General features: G+C 43.0%; 1 protein-coding gene across 1 annotated transcript in view; it reads left to right on the forward strand.

Annotated features, from left to right (window-relative positions):
- The window catches only part of LOC134957703 (uncharacterized), a 685812-nt gene that overhangs the window by 126138 nt on the left and 534082 nt on the right, over nt 1–25592 (forward strand). Inside the window, exon 3 of the mRNA XM_063939838.1 lies at nt 7978–8090. Coding sequence (XP_063795908.1) covers nt 7978–8090 — 113 coding nt within the window. The remainder of the gene's footprint in view (nt 1–7977; nt 8091–25592) is intronic.

Consider the following 25592-nt stretch of genomic DNA (forward strand, 5'->3'; position numbering starts at 1 on the left):
CAGTGGTGGAGTGCACAGCCAGCTGTATAAATTGAAAAAGGACAGGAAGGGTGGAGTCCAATCAGGGGGTTGGGCTACACAGCATTCTACAGTCAATCAGTGATAGCAGCATGGGAGAGAGGAGGGGACAAGCAGCTACAGACAGTAGAAAATGTAAGGTTAGAGGAAGGGGGGACACTGTGTGTGTGTGGGGGTACTTAGGCACACAGTTTCTGCAGGGAACAATTGAAATGATGCTCTACTGTCAGCATAGATATAAATAAACATTTAAAAAAAGCCTAGTCCCCTGTGTAGGACACTAACTCACTATTTGGCCCCTATCTGACAGGGCACCTAGCCTGCATAACAAAGTTATAGAGTCTAACAGTCTTTGCCTGCTGCCTACAGGGTAGCACAGGCTTCTGCTGGCTGCCGCAACTTCCCAAGTGCAGTGTCATGGGTTTAGGGCTCTCCCTGTATTTTCCAGATATGACCATGGCCACCCAGGCTCTGTGCAAAGGGCAGCCTCTTTTTTATTCTTTGTGTGGGTGGGGGGATTTCTCCAGTCACACACTGAATAATCTGTTCGTAGATGCCATCTTTGGTGATACTGTCACACAATATATGTACTGTATATATGTATTTGTATGTGTGTGTGTGTGTGTGTGTGTGTGTGTGTATGTATATATATATATATATATATATATAAAGAGAGAGAGAGAGAGAGAGAGAGAGGAAAACAGTTCAGCACTCCACAATGGCTTGCTTCGGTGCCTAACCAACCATAGGCAATGTATGCAGCATATAAGGGAATGTAGACTAAGCTACAGCGTCATGTGCTGTTTTATACTGATGGCTTAGTTTCCAGGAGTGCCAACCTTACATGCTGCATATATATATATATATATATATATTACAAAGAGGCGGCACTTGAAGCGTCTTAAATAAATGATTACACGAATCCCAGTTTGTGAATCAATGTTTCAATCTTTTTATAAGATTTCTGTCTTATAAAAAGATTGAAATGTTGATTCACGAACTGGGATTCGTGTGATCATTTATTAAGACGCTACGAGTGCCGCCTCTTTGCATTATATGTGGTCACATATATATATATATATATGGTGAACTAACAGCGCCAAAAGATGCAGTAAAAATTTTTTTTTCACAGTATGTCAATTACAAATGTACCCCAAAAAAACAGGTAGTCACTACAATGTCACTCCCCTTTCTGTATATGGGGCGTCTGCTAGATCTTAGGTACAACCTGCACTTGCACTTGTACGTGTGCCGGATAGATAAAAATTGGAAAAGCGAATAAGAACAAAGCGACCATGGGTGGTAGATATTCTGAGTGACTATAAGAAGATTTTCTTAATAAATAAAATGGGGTTTATTGCACAGAACGTTTTAAGACAATTGCACATAAAAAGACAGCAAACAGACAAAAATTTAGCTTTTTTTAAAAATCTTTTTGCTATAACCCAGGGTGATTCCTGCCTACTACTGAAATCCTCAGTTAAGCTGTTTTTACTTTATATCAACTTTTGTATACATTAATCTTTTCACATAATTTTTGGACACACAGTTATCTCTAATTTTTTCTCATCTTTTAGTGCATGAATTTTTAGCACCATTTTAATCTTGTCTTTTATGTGCCCCATGGAATGGTTTTTTAACAAATTGTGTAACGGTTTTTAAAAAAAAGAGCAACATTTTTGTTTGTTTGCTGTCTTTTTATGTGCAATTGTCTTAAAACGTTCTGTGCAATAAACCCCATTTTATTTATTAAGAAAATCTTCTTATAGTCACTTAGAATATCTACCACCCATGGTCGCTTTGGTCTTATTCGCTTTTCCAATATATATATATATATATATACATATATATAATGTGTGATTGTATGTTTTTTGTATGTTTGGGACATATATATATATATATATATATATATATATATATATGTGTGTGTAATCAATGTATTAGTGTGCGCACAAAGTGGTCAATTATAATCTGTAGTGGTATGGTTTTCAATTCAGTAAAATATTTTAATAAAAACAGTCTTTTTATACGCATTCCTCTAAATCATGAGTGGCTGCTGATTACTAGTATAAAAGATAAAATACGTTCAAAATGGAAGTAGTCAGCGCCTGTTAATGCCCGGAAAAGAAAGGTGGGGGAGAGGAGTAAAGTTGAGTGAGCTAAAGAATATGGGGAAGTTAGAAAAAGCACTTATCTCAATAGAAAATCTTCAGTCCTCAGACCAGTAGTAATTCATGGTAATATGCAAAAGAGAAGAAGCAACAAATAGTGTGTACCATTTTAACCTGTATGTACTCACAACACTTTGCTACTAAGTGGGTGTTAAATGTTTTTTTTTTGTAATAATCCCAGAATATCACACTCCACAATGTTATAGCAAAAAGATTTACATATATGTTTAATTAGTACACAAATTATTCCAGGGTAAAATTGAGAAGGTATCACACATACAAAAAACATAAGTTTTAAAAGCTTATCTGTCCATCATAAGAAGGTCCAGGGTAGTTCCCGACGCGTTTCGTCTTTACAAGCAAGACTTCATCATGGGGATATATAAAATCCAGAGACCGGCACTCCTCTGCTAGTTTAACAATTCCGTCCCGGTGCCATCTAATCCCTTGAGGGATAATTAATATATGGTTCGCAATAGCGGCACTCATTGACGGTTTGTCCAATAATTTAAGACACCATCACTCTGGATTACTTCAACGTTTCAGGATTATTTATTTAGACCCTTATTATTATATATTATAAGTATATGTGTGTGACTGTATGTATGTATGTATGTATGTATGTATGTTTGTATACCTCCCAACTTTTTCATATAATGTGGTGGGACTATTCACGCATTTGAAATGAAGGCATGGACGTGTGCCTGCTAGCCCAATTCCCCTGAAGTGTGCCCCCAGCCTCTCCTAGCACTAAATGAATGCCTCATTGATGCACGCATCATATATTCACCATTGCTTTGCTCTGCAGACCAGTGGTTCCAGAGTTTTCCCCAGCCTCCGGCCCACCACGGTAGGACAGCATCCAAAAATTGTGACTGTCCCACTGAAAGCAGGACGTTTAGGAGGTATGATGTGTATATATATGTGTGTGACTGTACAGTATGTATGTGTATGTGTCACTGAGTATATGTATTTTTATATGTGTGAGACAGTATGTATGTGTATATGTATGACTGTGTGACAGTCAGGGACATGTGGTGAGGTGAGGCAGAGCTTTTCCTGTCATCTTACTATATTAGCCAGACTTTTGACTATATAAAGTATATGAAAAATACAAAGAATATATTAAAAATACTATCTTTGTATTATTCTAATAATTTTTATAGTCAAAACACTGTAGTAAAAAGTCTACAGCAGATGATGCAGTGCCTTCAATCTTTTCGCACATCTCTGATCAAAACGCACCAAATTTCCAGCAGTATACATTGCTGCACCTGTGTATAAAGCCTACATGAACCCTTTGGCTTGTATATTGTGTGTAACTCTGGCTCTGGTACTAACCAGTGCCTACTCAACCATTTACCTGTATATTCATACTCCCTAACCCAGTGGCAAACGCAGGATTTGCATGGGGGGGTTTCCAGAACTCTGCGGAGCCAATCACGGGGGTGGGGACTGAGGTGACCCAGTATATGCTGGATCCGTAAAACTAGTGTGTCTGTGTGTGTGTGTGTGTGTGTGTGTGTGTGTGTATATATATATACATATATCTACACATATATATATATATACACATATATATATATACATACACACACACATACATATACACATATACATAGCATATTAAACATGCATACATATATCTATCTATCTATCTATCTATCTATCTATCTATCTATCTATCATATGTGTGTGTGTTTATATGTATGTATATACATATGTATATATGTATGCACATGGATATATATATATGTACTATAATTAAAATAAAGTAAACTTTTATTGCACTTACAAGTGCCACCAGGAAGACAGCAGGCTGCAGAGGACGCTAGACAGCCATTAATAATACTCATGCAGCTAAAAAAAAAAATTTTTTTTTTTTTTTTTTTAGTGGAGGGGGGTTTCTGGGTGCTCGGAAACCCCCCTGGGTGCGCCACTGTAACCATCACAATTTTCGGGTAGTGTCCCACCCGTGGGCTGGATGAAAGGTAGGGAGGGAACTCTCTCACAAGCTGTACACATTAGGTTGGCGGCAGCCCAGAAGCTGGAGAAGCGATGTGCATGCCCCCAGTGTGAAATGAACTGGAGGCGTGATGTGTGACCACAGCCCCCTTTTCATGTGTGCACCCAAGGCTTACACACAAGGACCCTAGCCCTGTAACCCAAGTGTTGCTCTTTAGGGCCCCCAGTCTTAAGTGTCGTGGCTGCCTAGAACCTAATCCAGCTCTGGCTTCAGTGGTAGGATCACAATAGCAGAAGCTGGTGCAGGTTATATGGCAGTGAGGAATGAGCAACTCCCAGGTTGTTATGAAATATATACAGAAAGTTCTATTGAAGATTAGCAACACAGGTATTAGTAATATGATAGCTGTATCGCAGAGTCCACATAGTCTGGAATTTGGCACACTACCAGGAAAATATACAGTAATTGTGAAATGGCAGATATCTATGTCAAGTTCATACAGTAGTTCTGTAACACTATAAATCAGTGCAAAAGGAAGCATAGAAACATAGAAACATAGAATTTGTCGGCAGATAAGAACCACTTGGCCCATCTAGTCTGCCCCTTTTTTTTTTTTTTTATATATTATTTTTTTTTATCACTAACCTTATTTGATCCTTATTTCTTTGTAAGGATATCCTTATGTCTATACCATGCATGTTTAAATTGCTCTACTGTCTTAGCCTCTACCACTTCTGATGGGAGGCTATTCCACTTGTCCACTACCCTTTCTGTGAAATAATTTTTCCGCAAATTTCCCCTGAACCTCCCCCCCTCCAGTCTCAGTGCATGTCCTCGTGTCCTATTGCTTCTCTTCATTTGGAGAATGTTTCCCTCCTGGACTTTGTTAAAACCCTTCATATATTTGAAAGTTTCTATCATGTCCCCCCTTTCTCTTCTCTGCTCCAAACTATACATATTGAGATTTCTTAGTCTTTCTGGGTATGTTTTGTGATGTAGGCCATGCACCATTTTAGTTGCCCTCCTTTGTAGTTTCTAATGTATTAATATCCTTTTGAAGATATGGCCTCCAGAACTGAATACAGTATTCTAGATGAGGCCGTACCAATGACCTATACAGTGGCATTATTTCATAGTCAAATATAGAGCCTGGTTTGGTACATAGTAACAGCAAGAGCAGCTAAGCAGAAGTGGATAGTCAAACACAAGCTAGGGTTGGTACATGACTAGAACAGGATGGCATCGTAGGCATGGGGCAATACGGGGTGTGGCTTGTTAAAACAAGTAGAAAAAATGAAAATACTGTACATTGCGCATGTTGAGGATAGGGGACATTCCTCCTCCTCTATGGATGGCCAGAGCCTCGGTATCGGTATGGGATCCCGTCGTATGGGATGCCGGCTGTCCGCCACAATGCCGGCAGAGGGGCGAGTGCATAAAGGCCCCTTGCAGGCTTGCTGTACTCACCCAATTCGGGCACGGTGGCTCGCTTCGCTTGCTACAGGTTCTATTCTCCCTCTATGGGTGTCGTGGACACCCATAGATGGAGAATCATCTACCTCACTGGTATTCTGGCAGTGGCATTGTACTCCTGTCGAGATTTTGGCGTCGCTATTGTGACCGCAGGAATACAGACGGGCAGTATTTTAAATGCATACCAGAGTCTCTGCTGGGTAAATACTGTAAATGCCTTATGACAGAAAGAGTTGTGGTGGATTTGTGGATATGCACAGGGCTGCTGAAGACATGATGGACCCCAGTACTGTGACGGGGCATGGCTTACTCAGGGAGGTGTGGCCAGGTCTCCACTGCGCATAAATGTAAAAAATAGGCTATGTCCTCGTCCGCACAGAGGGGGTGCTGATTACTGGTCAGCGGGTGGTTAGAGGTCTCGAGTGTGATCACTCCCCTCTCACTGCTTGTGAGAGAGACTGCTATAGCAGCAGTCCCTTCTTTCACCCTGCCTGAAGTAACATGCCATTGCCTGTTACAGAAGTGGAGGGGGGTGAGGGAACAGGCTCCCTCTGTGTCCCTCCAAACTGTCCCGGCCACGGGTAAAGAGTACCAACTCACACAGACCCCTCCCACAAAACCAATTAATTTACAGCCAGACATTGCCAGCATTGCCAGGATATTGGAACTCAACCTACAAACTCCTAGAAGTCTAATTGGAAAAGCTTTGGTATCTGTCTCTTTCCAAAGTTACAGTTAGGTGCAAGGTGTGCAGTGCACATAGGTCCATGGATACCAAGAGCCCCGCACCACACCCCCTGCACACAGATTATACTTGCCTTATGTCTGTAAAAAGCACCACCTTCCCAGTGACATCTTTGGGAAGATGGCACTATGCAGTGAAAGCAAAGACTCTGTCACTATACCAGAGCCTTTGGTCTCCTGCGCATTCACTTTTTCCAGAATAGCACTGGGAATATGGTACCGCGGAGGAGGAGGGACCCGTTTGCTGGCACAAGGTAAGATGGAGGAGGTGGGAAGGGAATGGTCCGCTGCTCAGAGATGGGAGCGGAATGTTTCTTAAACTATAGTAGGTGATGATTTTTCCCCAAAAGGAAGAATCAAAATAAATCACAGTCATAATTGCAACAGGTTGAAAGGTATTGGTGTTAATGCTCACCTTGTGAAAAAAGAAAACGACACAGTGGACAGTGGGGGACATTCCGAGTTGTTCGCTCGTTATTTTTTTCCGCTACGGAGCGATTAGTCGCAAACTGCGCATGCGCAATGTTCGCAGTGCGCCTGCGCCAAGTAAATTAACACAAAAGTTTGGTATGTTACTCACGGCCTAACGAAGATTTTTCATCGTTCTGGTGATCGGAGTGTGATTGACAAGAAGTGGGTGTTTCTGGGCGGATACTTGCCGTTTTATGGGAGTGTGCGGAAAAACGCTGGCGTTTCTGGGAAAAACGCGGGAGTGTCTGAAGAAATGGGGGAGTGTCTGGGCGAACGCTGGGTGTGTTTGTGACGTCAAACCAGGAACGAAACTGACTGAACTGATCGCAGTGTAGGAGTAAGTCTCGAGCTACTCAGAAACTGCTAAGAAATTTCTATTCGCAATTCTGCTAATCTTTCGTTCGCAATTCTGCTAAGCTAAGATACACTCCCAGAGGGCGGCGGCTTAGCGTGTGCAATGCTGCTAAAAGCAGCTAGCGAGCGAACAACTCGGAATGAGGGCCTGTATCTCATCACTGCCCTCTGGTGGTTTCTTAGCAACTGGTGATGGAGAAACTTTAGTCCCTTGTATTTCTTAGTCTCCATTGTATTAGGGCCTGATTCAGAGTTATACGCAAACCTGCCTTTTGTGCAGTTGTGATGTGAAGGTCTTACGACTGCAGTTGTAGAGAGGATATAAGCGATTGATAGTCGGGGACCGTTTGTGGGAGGTAACAGGAATTGTAGCAAAAATGCAGACGTGTCCTGTTTTGGGACATGTCTCTGGCTGTATCTGTGCTCCTGTACTCAGTAATAGTGGCTCCAGCACCTTACCTCCTGCGGGCATACTGCTCAACCATAGAGTTACTCAAAAGCCCAATAATCGACTGAACTGAAACCAACACTGCATCTTTCCACAGTCCACACAGCCACCGAGAATTACAAAGACACTGTTGGACGTCTCAAAGCAAATCAAGGCAGAAGTGGCATATGCTGCATGTAAGTTTGCATATAGTTGTGTAGATCTTGGAATCAAGCCCTTAGTCATGGTAAAGTATGAAGCTACAAAGTAGGCCATGGTGTTCTCTGTTCTAATGTTTTATTACTGTACCAGTTTCTTTGATGGTTTTCATTTACATTGCTATTTTGTTGCAGTGTCTATACCAGAGGTGCTGCGATGCTGGAACAGATTTCTAATGCTTGATCCTGAGTCCAATGGTAATGTTAAACGAAGTCACTTTTTCTTCAGAGATGAATTCAGCAAAAAGGTACAAATAATAAATAATTAAGGTTGTTTTTTTTGTAACGCAAGCAGCTTTGTACAAAAGTTTCAGTTACTTAGAAAAAAACTTGATATTTTGCTGTCACTCAAAGCAACTTGAATGACAAGCAGCAAATGAAAATGTGTTCACAGAAGTTAGAAGTATTATGGCAATATTTCATGTATGACCATTTACATATCTGTATCAATATAGAGCATTCCCAACTAACATTTCTGAATAGCTTTAACTATTAATGAGTTCATGATGTACTGTATAGGCACTGTATTTATATCTGCTTCCCTTGTTCCCCCCCCCCCCCTTTTTTTTTTTTGGCTTATGAAGACATTATAATTTTACAGCTGTACTATTTATTTCAGTTCGCAATAATAAATATCCATTACACTGAGCTGAAATGATTTATGCAGAGATTACTGCTAAAAGGGCTCTCTAGTCTCTATATAATATCTACAGGCACCATAATGTTAGAGATGAGCGGGCAGGTTCGGTTCTCTGAGGATTCTCACAGGTTTTGGATTCCATACAAGGAGCCGCGTGTCGCCGCCATTTTCACTCTGGCATTGGAGAGAGTAGCGAGAGGACGTGTCTCCGTGTCTGTGCGGGAGGGAAAGTGGGGTTGCGATTCCAGTGCTGTCCTGTGCTGATCAGTCCAGTATAGTGTCTTATGCTGCATCAGTCCAGTCACAGTGGTGGTGTCCTCTGCTGCCATATACACAAAAAAAATTGAGAGATCACGTCTGCGCTCGTCGAGATGTAAAACTGATAAAGATGAAGTTAAAAGTGCACAATATATAAAATATAGTTTTTAGAGTAGGTTGAATAATTGTGTCACGTGATGTCGTTGAAACGTGAGGACCTTTCTTTCTATGATTTGAATAAATCAATGTCCTTGGTCGCGTCCACTACGGGGTATATTTCTCCTTAGAGGTGTCCCAAATCGTTGTTCTCCGGGTTTTCTCCTGTATTTGCGTCCAGGGTATCGGGATAGTTCTTATCCTCAATAGTTGGAGACAAAGAGACAGGAAAAAAGGCCGCTGATAGTGTAGTAGACGTATTAAAAAGGTGGAGGTGTCTTATTATGAAATCTTTAACAAGATAGTGACTGCTGATTGCATACCAGTACTCACGTGATAGACGTGATGTACCCCTCGCGTAAAGGTATCTTTAGTGTTCTTATGGTTTTCTCCTCCTTCTCCAGACAGGATCCCTTATGGCTCTTGTCCTCGGGAGTGGGAAAGGAACAGGTGATAGTGTAGTAAGTTGGAGTGTATAAATGCTAGAAGGCAATTCACTCTTCTAAATTCAAGATTTACAATGGGGGAGTGCGTACCGTACTCACATCCATAAAGGGGTGTGGAAAACACATAAAGCTATCTTTAGCTTGATATGTTGTCGTACACGGTCACATTCACGCAAGTTTAGGTGGATAAGAGAAAAAATGGGCGTACCCGACTCACACTGCACAATGAGAGGACTTGTGTATAAGGGTATCTTTAGAATGGTCCTGCAGGTTCTAGATGTTCCTTATTTTAAGGGCCCGTTCCTCTCGTATGATACATGAGGAGAAACGAAGCATAGTGTCATGGAGTGACACGTAAAATAATTTATTGTACAAAAAACTTATAAAACAATAGATAAAAAAACAGCCAATGGACTCCAGGTAAGAGTGGGGGGTATACACGGGTGAAAAGATGTTATATCCGGATTGTTCTCACCTTAGTAGGTACCGTCCCAAATCAGTCCCTGGTGGTCCTGGCCTTCACACCAACGCGTTTCGACTGAAGAAGTCTTTCTCAAGGTGTGTAATGAGGGCACTGGTACCATTATTTATACCCCCTAACAGGAAGTCATGTGGTGGGGGTGTGGTTACCAAATATCCAAATGCATTATAATATACTTAAAAATACAATAGGTTCTAAGATATATAATGGGGAAACACTTTAAATATTAAAAATTGCTATAAGCAACATAAAATTGATAATCGTACAGAAAGAAATAAGTTTTAAAACATCGTCGCGTCACTTCCGGTATGTGGAACGCATGTGGTTCCGGAAGTAACGTCGTAAGGTGTTCTGAATGGTGGAGTGTTATCTTTAACTGGTGGATAAACTATAGTTAGGAGGGGTATTTATAGTTGGACGCTGGGTAGTACTGGAGTCGTTCCCAGCGTCCTGATGTGCTGCGCTGCTGATTGCGGCGGATTACGGAGGTGGAACGCATGTACCGGAAGTGACGGTCATGCGTTCCACCAAAGGGTAGACGTACACTTCCGGTGAGCGTTTGTGCTCGCTGTAAAATGGAGCGGTGAAGCGCATGTACCGGAAGTCGCGGTCATGCGTTCCACCTGGGGGAGGGAAGTGCAGAGAGAAGTGCGTTCCAAATAATGCAGATGGAACGCACGCCAACCCGGAAGTGACGGAAGGTGCCAACAAACGTTTTACAAAGGAGGAGTACAACCAATTAAATTAGGTTGCCGATACATAGCAAGAATTAGATGAAAAAGGGATGTTGGATATGATAATACAAAACAGTATAAAAGAAGATTATTATGCAAATGGATCTATTGAAAGTGTGTCTCCTTAAATGAAGATGTAATTTATGAAATTAATAAATAATTTATAAAATTAATAAATAGATGAAGTCCTAAAAAATGAGGGTGAGGGCAGATGAAATAATATGATAATAACCGTAGGGCTGAAATATTATAAATATGCGGCCTTAACTCCGTCCCAGAGTGAAAATGGGGTAAGATGGGTTCCCTGAAAATATGGATGGCGGAAGGTGTAAAACTGGATCAGAGGGGAATTTGATGGTTTAAGGGATGGTCCCGGGTACTTAAAGAAACCATTTGGTCTCAAATTCCAGGTTGAGGCCTTTAGGTTTCAAGGTACCTAGATTGAAGATGCTCCGCATTTCAGTTTGGGCAAGTCTTTCTTCTGTATTTCCCTTTCTCCAGTTTCCTGCCACTGCCTGAATGCCACAGAACAATGTTATCTCTGATGGTTTACAGTCATGTTCCTCTTTGAAATGGGCCGAGATTCCGTGGGTGGGGAGGCCCTTCTTGACAGGGAACTGATGATTCAACCAACTACATCTACGGAAGACCGGAGACGGAGAAATGACGCTAATACTGTGACCTTCATCACTAAATATAGCAGCCAATATAAGGGGCTGGAACATATCATAAGGAAAAACTGGGGACTATTACTTCAGGATCCCATACTCAAACAATATATATCTGATAAACCAAGATTTACCTACCGAAAAGCCAACAACTTACGCAAACATCTCGTAAAAAGTGCACTGGAAATCCCCAAGAGAACCACCACCATTAAGAGCAAAGGCTTCTATAGGTGCGGCCAGTGTCAAATGTGCCGCAACTGTAAAAACAATACATCCACCATAACCAGCTACACATCCACCAGCAATCAGAAAAAATACGACATTAAAGAATTTATTACGTGCGACAGCAAAAATGTCGTATACTTAGTACAATGCAAATGCAATAAACAGTACGTAGGAAGAACGACCAGAAAATTGAAGGAAAGAATGAGCGAGCACCTGAGGAACATCAAGAAGGGCCTCCCCACCCACGGAATCTCGGCCCATTTCAAAGAGGAACATGACTGTAAACCATCAGAGATAACATTGTTCTGTGGCATTCAGGTAGTGGCAGGAAACTGGAGAAAGGGAAATACAGAAGAAAGACTTGCCCAAACTGAAATGCGGAGCATCTTCAATCTAGGTACCTTGAAACCTAAAGGCCTCAACCTGGAATTTGAGACCAAATGGTTTCTTTAAGTACCCGGGACCATCCCTTAAACCATCAAATTCCCCTCTGATCCAGTTTTACACCTTCCGCCATCCATATTTTCAGGGAACCCATCTTACCCCATTTTCACTCTGGGACGGAGTTAAGGCCGCATATTTATAATATTTCAGCCCTACGGTTATTATCATATTATTTCATCTGCCCTTACCCTCATTTTTTAGGACTTCATCTATTTATTAATTTTATAAATTATTTATTAATTTCATAAATTACATCTTCATTTAAGGAGACACACTTTCAATAGATCCATTTGCATAATAATCTTCTTTTATACTGTTTTGTATTATCATATCCAACATCCCTTTTTCATCTAATTCTTGCTATGTATCGGCAACCTAATTTAATTGGTTGTACTCCTCCTTTGTAAAACGTTTGTTGGCACCTTCCGTCACTTCCGGGTTGGCGTGCGTTCCATCTGCATTATTTGGAACGCACTTCTCTCTGCACTTTCCTCCCCCAGGTGGAACGCATGACCGCGACTTCCGGTACATGCGCTTCACCGCTCCATTTTACAGCGAGCACAAACGCTCACCGGAAGTGTACGTCTACCCTTTGGTGGAACGCATGACCGTCACTTCCGGTACATGCGTTCCACCTCCGTAATCCACCGCAATCAGCAGCGCAGCACATCAGGACGCTGGGAACGACTCCAGTACTACCCAGCGTCCAACTATAAATACCCCTCCTAACTATAGTTTATCCACCAGTTAAAGATAACACTCCACCATTCAGAACACCTTACGACGTCACTTCCGGAACCACATGCGTTCCACATACCGGAAGTGACGCAACGATGTTTTAAAACTTATTTCTTTCTGTACGATTATCAATTTTATGTTGCTTATAGCAATTTTTAATATTTAAAGTGTTTCCCCATTATATATCTTAGAACCTATTGTATTTTTAAGTATATTATAATGCATTTGAATATTTGGTAACCACACCCCCACCACATGACTTCCTGTTAGGGGGTATAAATAATGGTACCAGTGCCCTCATTACACACCTTGAGAAAGACTTCTTCAGTCGAAACGCGTTGGTGTGAAGGCCAGGACCACCAGGGACTGATTTGGGACGGTACCTACTAAGGTGAGAACAATCCGGATATAACATCTTTTCACCCGTGTATACCCCCCACTCTTACCTGGAGTCCATTGGCTGTTTTTTTATCTATTGTTTTATAAGTTTTTTGTACAATAAATTATTTTACGTGTCACTCCATGACACTATGCTTCGTTTCTCCTTATGTATCATACGAGAGGAACGGGCCCTTAAAATAAGGAACATCTAGAACCTGCAGGACCATTCTAAAGATACCCTTATACACAAGTCCTCTCATTGTGCAGTGTGAGTCGGGTACGCCCATTTTTTCTCTTATCCACCTAAACTTGCGTGAATGTGACCGTGTACGACAACATATCAAGCTAAAGATACCTTTATGTGTTTTCCACACCCCTTTATGGATGTGAGTACGGTACGCACTCCCCCATTGTAAATCTTGAATTTAGAAGAGTGAATTGCCTTCTAGCATTTATACACTCCAACTTACTACACTATCACCTGTTCCTTTCCCACTCCCGAGGACAAGAGCCATAAGGGATCCTGTCTGGAGAAGGAGGAGAAAACCATAAGAACACTAAAGATACCTTTACGCGAGGGGTACATCACGTCTATCACGTGAGTACTGGTATGCAATCAGCAGTCACTATCTTGTTAAAGATTTCATAATAAGACACCTCCACCTTTTTAATACGTCTACTACACTATCAGCGGCCTTTTTTCCTGTCTCTTTGTCTCCAACTATTGAGGATAAGAACTATCCCGATACCCTGGACGCAAATACAGGAGAAAACCCGGAGAACAACGATTTGGGACACCTCTAAGGAGAAATATACCCCGTAGTGGACGCGACCAAGGACATTGATTTATTCAAATCATAGAAAGAAAGGTCCTCACGTTTCAACGACATCACGTGACACAATTATTCAACCTACTCTAAAAACTATATTTTATATATTGTGCACTTTTAACTTCATCTTTATCAGTTTTACATCTCGACGAGCGCAGACGTGATCTCTCAATTTTTTTTGTGTATATCCATGTTTTGGGGAGTTGAGTGACTCCCTGTAGATATCACCACTGCGGCTCTCGGGGGCGCGGCAGTCCTTCAAACAGCCCTTCTAGACTCTGCTGCCATATGTCCAGTGTAGCTGTATAAGTCCAGTGCAGTGGTGCTGTGTTGTCCTGCACCAGTACTAGTTTCTTGTGTTGCATCAGTCCAGTCACAGTGGTGGTGTCCTCTGTTGCCATATGTACAGTGCTGCTGTATAAGTCCTGTCCATTGCAGTGCTGTGTTCTCCTGCATCAGTCCAGTGGTGGTGTCCCTGTGCTGCTGTATAAGTCCAGTGGTACTGCCGTATATGTCCAGTGATACTGCCATATATGTCCAGTGGTACTGCCGTATAAGTCCAGTGATACTGCCATATAAATCCAGTGGTACTGGCATATAAATCCAGTCCAGTGATACTGCCGTATATGTCCAGTGGTACTGCTGTATAAATCCAGTGATACTGCCGTATATGTCCAGTGGTACTGCCATATAATTCCAGTGATACTGCCGTATATGTCCAGTGGTACTGCCATATAAATCCAGTGGTACTGGCGTATAAATCCAGTCCAGTGATACTGCCGTGTAAGTCCAGTGGTACTGCCGTATAAATCCAGTGATACTGCCATATATGTCCAGGGGTACTGCCACATAATTCCAGTGATACTGCCGTATATGTCCAGTGGTACTGGCATATAAATCCAGTCCAGTGATACTGCCGTATAAGTCCAGTGATACTGCCGTATATGTCCAGTGGTGCTGCCATATAAGTCCAGTGATACTGCCGTATATGTCCAGTGGTGCTGCCATATAAATCCAGTTATACTGCCGTATATGTCCAGTGATACTGGCATATAAATCCAGTGGTACTGGCTTATAAATCCAGTCCAGTGATACTGCCATATATGTCCAGTGGTACTGCCATATAAATCCAGTAGTACTGGTGTATAAATCCAGTGGTACTGGCGTATAAATCCAGTCCAGTGATACTGCCATATATGTCCAGTGGTACTGCCGTATAAATCCAGTGGTACTGCCGTATAAATCCAGTCCAGTGGTACTGCCATATAAGTCCAGTGATACTGCCGTATATGTCCAGTGGTACTGCCGTATAAGTCCAGTCCAGTGGTCCTGCCATATAAGTTCAGTGGTGCTGTTCTGTGCTATATATTATTTACTCCAAATAAAGGGGTTATTAATATTTAGTCCAAATAGTTTTTACAGGGTGCCCTGTGTGGTGTAGAGGTACGCTCTCCTTTTCTACGTTTTGTTATATAACTCCAGAAAAATAATGGAGAACAAAAATCTGGAGGATAAAATAGGGAAAGATCAAGAACCACTTCCTCCTACTGCTGCTGCTGCTGCTGCCACTGCTGTTGTTGCTGCTGGGAGTCGATCGTCATCCCAGAGGGGAAGTCGGAAGACCACTTGTACTACTTCAACTAAGCAAATGACTGTCCAACAGTCCTTTGCGAGGAAGATTAAATATAGCAGCAGTCATCCTGTTGCACAGCAGATAACTGAGGCCTTGACAGCTATGTTGATGTTAGACGTGCGTCCGGTATCCGCCATTAGTGCAGTGGGACTGCAGTACCACTCCTAGAGTCAGGTGTTTGTGCCGCACACTTGTGTCGCTTAGCTTAGTCATACAGCTACCTCATTGCACCTCTTTTACTTCTTTGTATGATGTGCTGTTTGGGGCCTATTTTTTTTAAAGTGCCATTCTGTCTGCCACTGCAGTGCCACTCCTAGATGGGCCAGGTGTTTCTGCCACACACTTGTGTCGCTTAGCTTAGTCATACAGCTACCTCATTGCACCTCCTTTACTTCTTTGCATCATATGCTGTTTGGGGCCTATTTTTTAAATCTGCCTGTCTGTAACTGCAGTGCACTCCTAGATGGGCCAGGTGTTTGTTCCGCACACTTGTGTCGCTTAGCTTAGTCATACAGCCACCTCAGTGCAGCCTTTTGGCCTAAAAACAATATTGTGAGGTGTGAAATGTTCAGAATACACTGTGGAAATGAATGTTATCGAGGTTAATAATACCGTAGGATCAAAATTACCCCCAAATTCTGTGATTTTAGCTGTTTTTATGGGGTTTTTTTTCAAAAATCATCCAGATCCAAAACCAAAACAGGAAAGGGTGTTTTTGGCAAAACCAATCCAGATCCAAAACACGAGCATGGAACCAGAACCAAAACCAAAACACAAAACACGAAAAGTGCTCACCGCACATCTCTACATAATATTACAGTAACCTCAAAGAAACTCCATTTAAACAACATACACAACAAAAATCCTTAAACATCATATATACTATAACAAATAGGAGGATATTAACTTTGGATATATAGCTGTGGTTCTTCAGCACTTGATACTATGGCCATACTTATAAACTTCTCTTTGGTGCACAGTGTGACGGATGCAGCCATGCCAGCATCACGTCACATATTTTTTGGCCAGCCTGTTCCTGCATTCAGTATGTAAGTTCAAGATGCAGGATATAACTGAGTGTGACCCTCTATGGCCCACTTCCTGCATGCTCAATGGAGTTGTGTATCCCCTACTATTGTGGACATTAACAGGACAATATATGGTTAAATGCTGAACCTGTCATCTACTATATATGTTTAGGTAATTGTCCCTCTTTTTATATGATTGTTCCTCTCAGGGAATATCTTTCTAGCCCTGATTTGCTCCCTACAAAATGCCTAGGTAATGTATATGTGTGATTGTATTGCACTATTGGGTGTAAGTGATTGTTGTCAGGTGTGTGCCCAGCCAGGTAAGCTGTCTAAGACATCTGGCTGTGCGATGTAGAGGAAGTGCAGGGCTGACCCCCCTCTGTCGCAGCCCCCCCCCCCCCTTCACAGTAAACCTCAGTCAGCTGAAGGGCTTGTGACATCACAAATTACTAAAAGGGGTTAATTGTGACTGATTTTATTATACCAATGTGAACAACCCTTATCAGCATAATTACCTGTCTTTTATTCTAACAGGGCTCTTTCTAGACTTAGTGACTCCAAAGCCACAGGGTGTACCCTGGTGTCCTTGGACACTTTTAAATGTTAGGATTGAAAACCCAACAAATACCTGAGAGAGAATTGTCTCCTATCTCCACCAGCATCAGAGGTTTTAAAAGATCACGTGGAAGGGCTTTTGGGTTCAGTTGAGTGAAGCTCCTGCTTTGTGTGGAGTTTTGGAGCGAGGCTGTTGCCAGGAGTCGAGAAATCCTGTCAGCCCATTTGTGTGAAGACCTGGCTATCCAGAGAGGGTCTAGTATACGCATAAGCATTTGATCCATTTGGAGCTGTCCCAGGTGTGTGACTGGTGTGCCGGCTGGAGCCGGGTGACTAGTCAGCACGCCCTACCTCTGTACGGTAGAGGACCATCAGGCCAAAAGCGGCTGAGATCAGCAAGACAGACATCGCCCCTTCCAGGAACAAGTATCCGCCAGCAGTTGCCAAACGCAAGTATTCCCTGAGGTGGCTAGTGACTGTGTAGGGGCAGGAGTTGCTGCTTTTGTGTGGTTCTTGCTTAATATAATCTTAACTGCAGTGGTTATTAATGCTACCTGTAAATAATGTATAAAGTGTGGTTACGGATTTTCCTGTATAATTAGTATGAAAATAAAGGTACGTTTTGTACCTTGCTATTGTGTTCTTACTGTGTGATCTCAGAACGCGGTAGTGACCCCGGGGCACCACGCGTAGCTGTAAACGCTGCATTTCGCAAGGTGGAGATTAGCGATTGGCGAGAATAATGCACACATGAACCCGGGGTTCTCACGCACAGTGCAACCATTGCACATGACCTCTCAGCAAATCGGTGTGGCTTGTGGTTGAGCCACACCCCCTTTGGGAATGCTGGAGTCATGCCCAGCACTGCTGGGCATGCTCCCTATCCCTCTCTCCGATGAGTAGATGTGCAGCATCTACTTATTCTCTTGCTGCCACCCCGCTGCAGGATAATGCAGCCTCGGATGGGAGGGAGAGACTGCCTGAAAATCAGGATGAATGGGAGGTGTGCAATGAGCCTGATTTAGAGGCTGACACTTCTGCATACATTTTAAAGTCTGTTGCTGGAGTCTCTGGTGCGATAATATGTACAGTGCATCCGGAAAGTATTCACAGCACTTCACTTTTTCCACATTTTGTTATGTTACAACCTTATTCCATACTGGGATATATTAATTTTTCCCTCAAAATTCTACACACAATACCCCATAATGACAATGTGAAAAAAGTTTTTTTGAGATTTTTTAAAATTTATTAAAAATAAAAAAACTAAGAAATCACATGTACATAAGTATTCACAGCCTTTGCTCAATACTTTGTTGATGCACCTTTGGCAGCAATTACAGCCTCAAATCTTTTTGAATATGATGACACAAGCTTGTCACACCTACAGTATCTTCAGGTAGTTTTGCCCATTCTTCCTTGCAGCACCTCTCAAGCTCCATCAGGTTGGATGGGAAGCGTTGGTGCACAGCCATTTTCAGTTCTCTCCAGAGATGTTCAATCGGATTCAAGTATGGGCTCTGGCTGAGCCACTCAAGGACATTCAAAGAGTTGTCCTGAAGCCTCTCCTTTGATATCTTGGCTGTGTACTTAGGGTTGTTGCTCTGCTAAAAGATGAACCGTCACCACAGTCTGAGGTTAACAGCGCTCGGGAGCAGGTTTTCATCCAGAATGTCTCTGTACATTGCTGCATTCATCTTTCCCTCTATCCTGACTAGTCTCCCAGTTCCTGCCGCTGAAAAACATACCCACAGCATGATGCTGCCACTACCATGCTTCACTGTAGGGATGGTATTGGCCTGATGATGAGCGGTGCCTGGTTTCCTCCAAACATGATGCCTGGCATTCACGCCAAATAGTTTAATCTTTGTCTCATCAGACCAGAGAATTTTCTTTCTTATGGTCTGAGAGTCCTTCAGGTGCATTTTGGCAAATTCGAGGTGGGCTGCTATGTGCTTTTTACTAAGGAGTGGCTTCCGTCTGGTCACTCTACCATACAGGCATGATTGGTGGATTGCTGCAGAGATGGTTGTCCTACTGGAAGGTTCTCCTCTCACCACAGAGGAATGCTGTAGTTCTGCCAGAATGACCATCAGGTTCTTGGTCACCTCCCTGACTAGGGCCCTTCTCCCCAGGTCGCTCAGTTTAGACGGCCGGCCAGCTCTAGGAAGAGTCCTGGTGGTACCGAACTTCTTTCATTTACGGATGATGGAGGCCACTGTGCTCATTGGGACCTTCAAAGCAGCAGATATTTTTCTGTACCCTTCCCCAGATTTGTGCCTCGAGACAATCCTGTCTTAGAGGGCTACAGACAATTCCTTTGACTTCATGCTTGGTTTGTGGTCAGACATGCACCGTCAAGTGTGGGACCTTTATATAGACAGGTGTGTACTAGAGATGTGCACCGGACACTTTTCGGGTTTTGTATTTTGGTTTTGGATTCGGATGATCACTGGAAACAGGATGCACCTGAGTTCAAGTTTGAGCTTAATGGCAAAGGCTGTGAATACTTATGTACATGTGATTTCTTGGTTTTTTTATTTTTAATAAATTTGTAAAAATCTCAAAAAAACTGTTTCATGTTGTCACTATGGGGTATGTGTGTGTGTGGAATTTTGATGGAAACAATGAATTTATTCCATTTTGGAATAAGGCTGTAACATAACAAAATGTGGAAAAAGTGAAGCGCTGTGAATACTTTCCGGATGCACTGTAAATGCTAGTTTCAGCCTTCCCCCGGTGTATTAGTTTTTCAGGGGTTTAGAAACCCCTGCACATCACAAGGAAATTGAAGATTCAAACCACTTTATCTACTATTAAGCTGTAAACCACCATCAATGTCCATCTGTTTTACGTCACTTTTATGTGGGGGGGTATAATTTTACTTAGAATGTTATTTTGACCAAACCAACATAAAACTGCCATAAAACCGCCATAAAATCAGGTTTTCCAGAAGGAGACTTTAGTCACCAAGACAAGGATGCTTGATGAAGATACTTTATATGGTGCTGTTGGCAGGAACCTGCACCTGGACACATCCCGCTCTGTGCCTTTGTCTCCATGCATAACATGCTGTATTGACTGCTAGTGATGAAAGCTACTTATCTATAATATTGGGCCAACTGATGAAAGAAACAGCTACAGGCCCTGAAAAAAACTATCGTCGACAGGCCACAGTGCTCAGGCAGTCTGACTTTGACCTTTTTTCACTTGTTTCGGAGTCTGTGCCCTGCTTTCCTCCCTGACTTCATCCTTGACCCTAAACTTTCTCATCACCGCCACTCCCTCCCTTTTGGCATGGTCTACCTCCACACTTTGGGTGGTATCCTATTAGCAGCGGTACTTTACAGCTGCTAATAGGATCGCAGGGGGCTATCCTATTAGCCCCGATGCTGGCTCTATTATAATGCAATGCAGTGCTTATTGGGTATTATGCTTTGGGTGCCTTAGCGATTGGTGTTCTTGAGCAGTTACAGTGAGATGGCTTAGAGAATGCATGGAGATGGTCCATCTTATGGACCTGTTATGGGAGTGTTGTGGCGCATCGTTTAAAATGGTTGAGTAAACAGACGCTGAACTGCTCACACAGGAGGCAATACATGGATGGAGAAACTGCAACTGCCATTGGGCTGGTACAAGTTTCAATGATGCAACTGATGAGACATCTAAGGATGCACCAATCAGTATATCAGAGCTTACAGAAACTGATAGTGTGCATCTCAGTCCTTTCACATACGGACGCACGGATGTACACCAGGGAAGGGCTACTGTATGTGGTGGCATTTGACCATCTTTTCTGTCTAACTACTGCCTCATCCCTCTCATCTCATATGCCTTCTTTACAACCAACTCACCTCCATCTTCTCCTCCCACTAATTTCTAGACCCACTCAAATCTTACTTTTGTAAACTCTACTATACAGAAATTGGCCACACCAATGTCCTTTTCACAGATATCAATAAAGGGTAACTTTTCAATACTGATTCTCCTAGACCACCTCCAACATTTGATACTGTGGATTACTGCAAACCATTCACTCCATTTTACTCCAGGACAACACAATCTCATGGCTCACCTCTTACCTGCCAAACTGCTCTACACCTACCTTCCTCCCTTCCTCTCCCCTTTCCATTGATTGTTCCCCAAGGTTCTGTCATTGGTCCCATTCGCCTCTCCCTCTACACCTCTTCCTTCAGTGAGCTCATCAGCTCCTTTGGCCTATAAAACTACCTATATGCTGATAACACCCTAATCTAACGCTCTTCCCCTGACTTTTCCATTTCTTTCCTATCCTGTGTAACAACTGTCTAACATCAATCTCTCTCTGGATGACCCAGCATTTATTTAAATTTAATATCTCTAAACAGAACTCTGGTCTTTCCACCTGCTTAGTTCCACTCTCCTATGTTCCACAAATCCACTACCTGGGTGTCATCCTAGACTTTGCTCTCTCTCTCTTACCTCCCACATTCACTCACTCTCCCAACCTTGCCTCTTCCCTTTTCCCTTTTTTCCAATCCATTGTAGAATATTTCTCCCATGCTGCTCTATTCCTCTAGAATTTTTAGAATGCCCTCCATCATCCACCTTGACTTCCACTCAGCCTAGCAGCCTTTAAACTTGTCCTTAAGACTCATCTCTAAATTCAAGTCTGCCACCCCTCCTTGTAAGTCCCCTTTTTATTTGAGTAGTTCCTGAGTAAATAAACCAGTTTACTCAACTAGCGTAATATCAGTGCTCCCATGAGCTGGGTGTTTCATAGTCGGTGTGTTGATGATTGGAAGGCTATTCATCCATCACCTGCACCTATTCATGCATACTAAGCAAATTTTACATTCAAATATCTTCAAGATGTTCTAATTGAATGCACATATGGTGCAGGCACCAGCGGGGGTGAGCGCTATAATACCAGAAACCAGATTCCTAGATACAACTTCTACAACTAGGTTAGGCTTGGTCATCGCTTGTAACGGTCCTTTTATCTTAGAGCTAAATGTGCACACAATACGTAGTCATCCCTATGTCTTACACATATACTGTAGCAGATGCTTATCAATGAATAATAATTGGAATGTGACCAAGAAATGTATATTCCTTTGTCTGTGCTCTAGTCTGGACATACAATTCAGATATAGCCTATTTCAAAAAAGGAGGTGATACCTGCGCTCACCTGATGTCTTGATGTTTGAGTATAAATCAGCAGAGTTGTGCAATGATGTATTTGTACTGTCCTTTATTGAGACACAATGCTCGGGACACATATATTTGATATATCCAGAGTGAACCATACATGCATGCATGGCATTGGGTTACAGATAATCAACAAATACTAACACATGCATATGAACATGACCTGTGGACCAGGTTTTCTGGGTGCCACAGTAAATCAATCAGATCCATGCTGAAGTGCCAGTCTATATGTGCAGTCACTATTGCATTGTCAATTTCTGTTCAATTGTACACGCTAGTAGTCTTATAATGTCTATAAATTAAATTCCTCATGATTCATCTTGGGTGTCGTATTCTGGGGGGCTGGCAGCTCTACCTGCCAGGTGCAATCAACTTACCCACTTCTGAAATTTGCGGAAAAATTATTTCACAGAAAGGGTAGTGGACAAGTGGAATAGCCTCCCATCAGAGGTGGTAGAGGCTAAGACAGTAGAGCAATTTAAACATGCATGGGATAGACATAAGGATATCCTTACAAAGAAATAAGGATCAAATAAGGTTAGTGATAAAAAATAATATAAAAAAAAAAAATAAGGGGCAGACTAGATGGGCCAAGTGGTTCTTATCTGCCGACAAATTCTATGTTTCTATGATGTTGAGGTGTGGGCATCACTCCTGGTCAGTGCGTTTTGTTTGCTGTAGCTCTGTGCCACTGTGCCTGATGGTGCCGATCTTGTGCTGGGGTTGCTCCCTTGCTGGTGACCTCAGAGACATGCCAGGTACCACGTGAACCCGGAAGTAGCGATCTTGTGAGATCACGCTTCTCCCGGTATTCTCTGCAGCTGTGTGTCCGGCCGCTCGACTCGCCAGACGGCGAGGAGATGTGGGTGGTGGATGATGTAGATAGATGCTGCTAACAAGTGCTGGGGTTTGTGATGAGATGGTTGGTGGTGCATTCCAACACGTTTCAGCCTTCCGGCCTTTTTCAATACAATAAAAAGACCACCATTGCACTAATGCATTTTCCTTGAAACGCATGGGACCATTGTGATTCTGCTAGATGGAGGGAGCAGGTTCAGTCATTCCTTCTGGTATTCTCCAGTTCATTATTTTCAATTAAAGTACATTAAAGAAAATGTTTAACTTAAAAATATTTGTTCTGTTTTAAGTTGGTCATTAGCTAGTGATATCCAAAATACTAAATAATTATTAAAAAAACCCAGCAATTTTAAACATTTTGAGCAAGCGCCAAATGTTGTCTACTTTTCTACACCTGTTAGTAAACATGTTAATTATTTATACTTCCTTAAGCAATTTATGCAAGCTGTCCCTAATCAGCTGCCTAGCAATAGAATCTTCACTGCAGGCTACCTTTGGACAGTTTTAAAAACATATGAGTTTGTCAATCATCTAACTTTAAAAATAAAGTTCTTACACAAATTGTGTAGACTAGATAAAATGAAAACATTACCTCTGAAACGTTTTAGAGTAGTAAGTGACTGAGTGGGTGTCTGTTGATAACAGAACTGTGCAAAACATTCTGGGCCTTATTCTGAGTCATGCACAGCCAGGGCTATTTTTGGGACGGAACGCCGTTTCTGAAGGTCTTTACTAAAATGATGTCATCAGGAATGGCATTCCATTCCTGCAGCCTGCCCTGCTGTCGCCACTGCTTCCCGTGTCTGTGAGGAGAGCACAGTACGCGTCTCTCCTGCCCCTGTGTCCCTGTATCTGACAGCCATTTAAAATATCGCTCAGCCATCAGCCAATCAGAGGGGGGTAATTCAGAGTTGATCGTAGATGTGCTAAATTTAGCACATCTACGATCACTTTCACAGACATGCGGGGGGACGCCCAGCACAGGGCTAGTCCGCCCCACATGTCTGGCTCTGCCCCGCAGCACAAGTACAAAAGCATCGTGTGGCAGCAATGCTTTTGTACCTGATGAGTAGCTCCCTACCAGTGCAGCTCCTGCGTGCTGGCAGGGAGCTTCTCGCCGCATCCTGGGTCGTAGCGGCTGCGTTTGACGTCACGCAGCCACCGCAGCCCACCCCCCGAATGGTCCGGACACGCCTCCGTGTCCGGACCACGCCCCACCAACGGTGTTCTAATGCCATTGGCAAGCCCCCTTCCGCCCCGCGACCGCCTGTCAATCAGGCAGAGGCGATCGCAGCCCACAGGTGCTGATACCATCTCACTGGGCTCCCGGGGTGCGCACGCGCAGTGCACCCACTGTGCGATCGCACTCCACACAGTAATTCAGACTGCGGCAGCGATCCAGTCTGAATTACCCCCAGAGCTCGCAGACTGGCAGCAGTGGGTCCTGATTGGCTGCCAGCCCACAAGCTTTGATTGGCTCACAATCCGTCCCCATATTTCAAATGGCCGCCGGAGATGGGACACAGTGAGGGAGGCAGGAGCAGCAGCAGAGGTGGTGAGCACTGTACTAGGGTCATTGTGTATTTGGCACTACTGGAGGCATTGTGTATCTAGCACTACTGAGGGCATTGTGTATCTGTTTATTGTGTATTGTGGCACTGTTGAGGGCATTGTGCAACTGGCACTGCTGGGGCATTGTGTAACTTGCCGTGCTGGAGGGATTGTGTAGCTGGCATTGCTGGAGGCAGTGTGCCTGGCACTACGGGGAGCATTGTGTAACTGGCACTGCTGGGGTATTGTGTAACTGGCACTAGTGGGGGCATTGTGTAACTGGCACTAGTGGGGGCATTGTGTAACTGGCACTAGTGGGGGCATTGTGTAACTAGCACTGCTGGGAGCATGATGTGTATATATGGCACCACTGGGGGCAGTATGTGTATATATGGTACAACTCAGGGCATTATGTGTTTAAAAAAAAAAGTATGTACCAGTTGATGCCCTTTGGTAGCTATTCGCACTTCACCAGCCATCTGAAACTATTTTCCTACATAAATAGCACTGCGCACAGCTATGTATGTGGCTGCAATTAGCCAATTTTAGCAGTCTGCCCATGCGCCATAGTTAACATACACATCTTTGCATTCTAAGTACTGTAGGATAGATTTGGGTGTTTCTGCATGTTAGCTGGATGGCAACTAGCAGGGCTGTATTAACAACATTGTAGGACATGGGAAAAGTAATACACTGGGGCCCTTACCCACCCATTCATGGAATCTAATATAAAAAAATCATAAAATGTCCCTCCTGTGGTACTGCGCTCTCTCTCCAGATGCAATCTGATTGGTATATAGCTCCAGCCTTCTGTCAATCAACATACTGACAGCCATTCACTATCTGGCTGCAGGCTCTGAAGCAGATAGAGAATGTTACCTACCTGATCTAATTGTATGACCACCACCCGCCCCCTACTCAAAGGACCCTA

This window comes from Pseudophryne corroboree, chromosome 1 (genome assembly GCF_028390025.1).
Source record: "Pseudophryne corroboree isolate aPseCor3 chromosome 1, aPseCor3.hap2, whole genome shotgun sequence".
Classification (NCBI taxonomy): Eukaryota; Metazoa; Chordata; class Amphibia; order Anura; family Myobatrachidae; genus Pseudophryne; species Pseudophryne corroboree.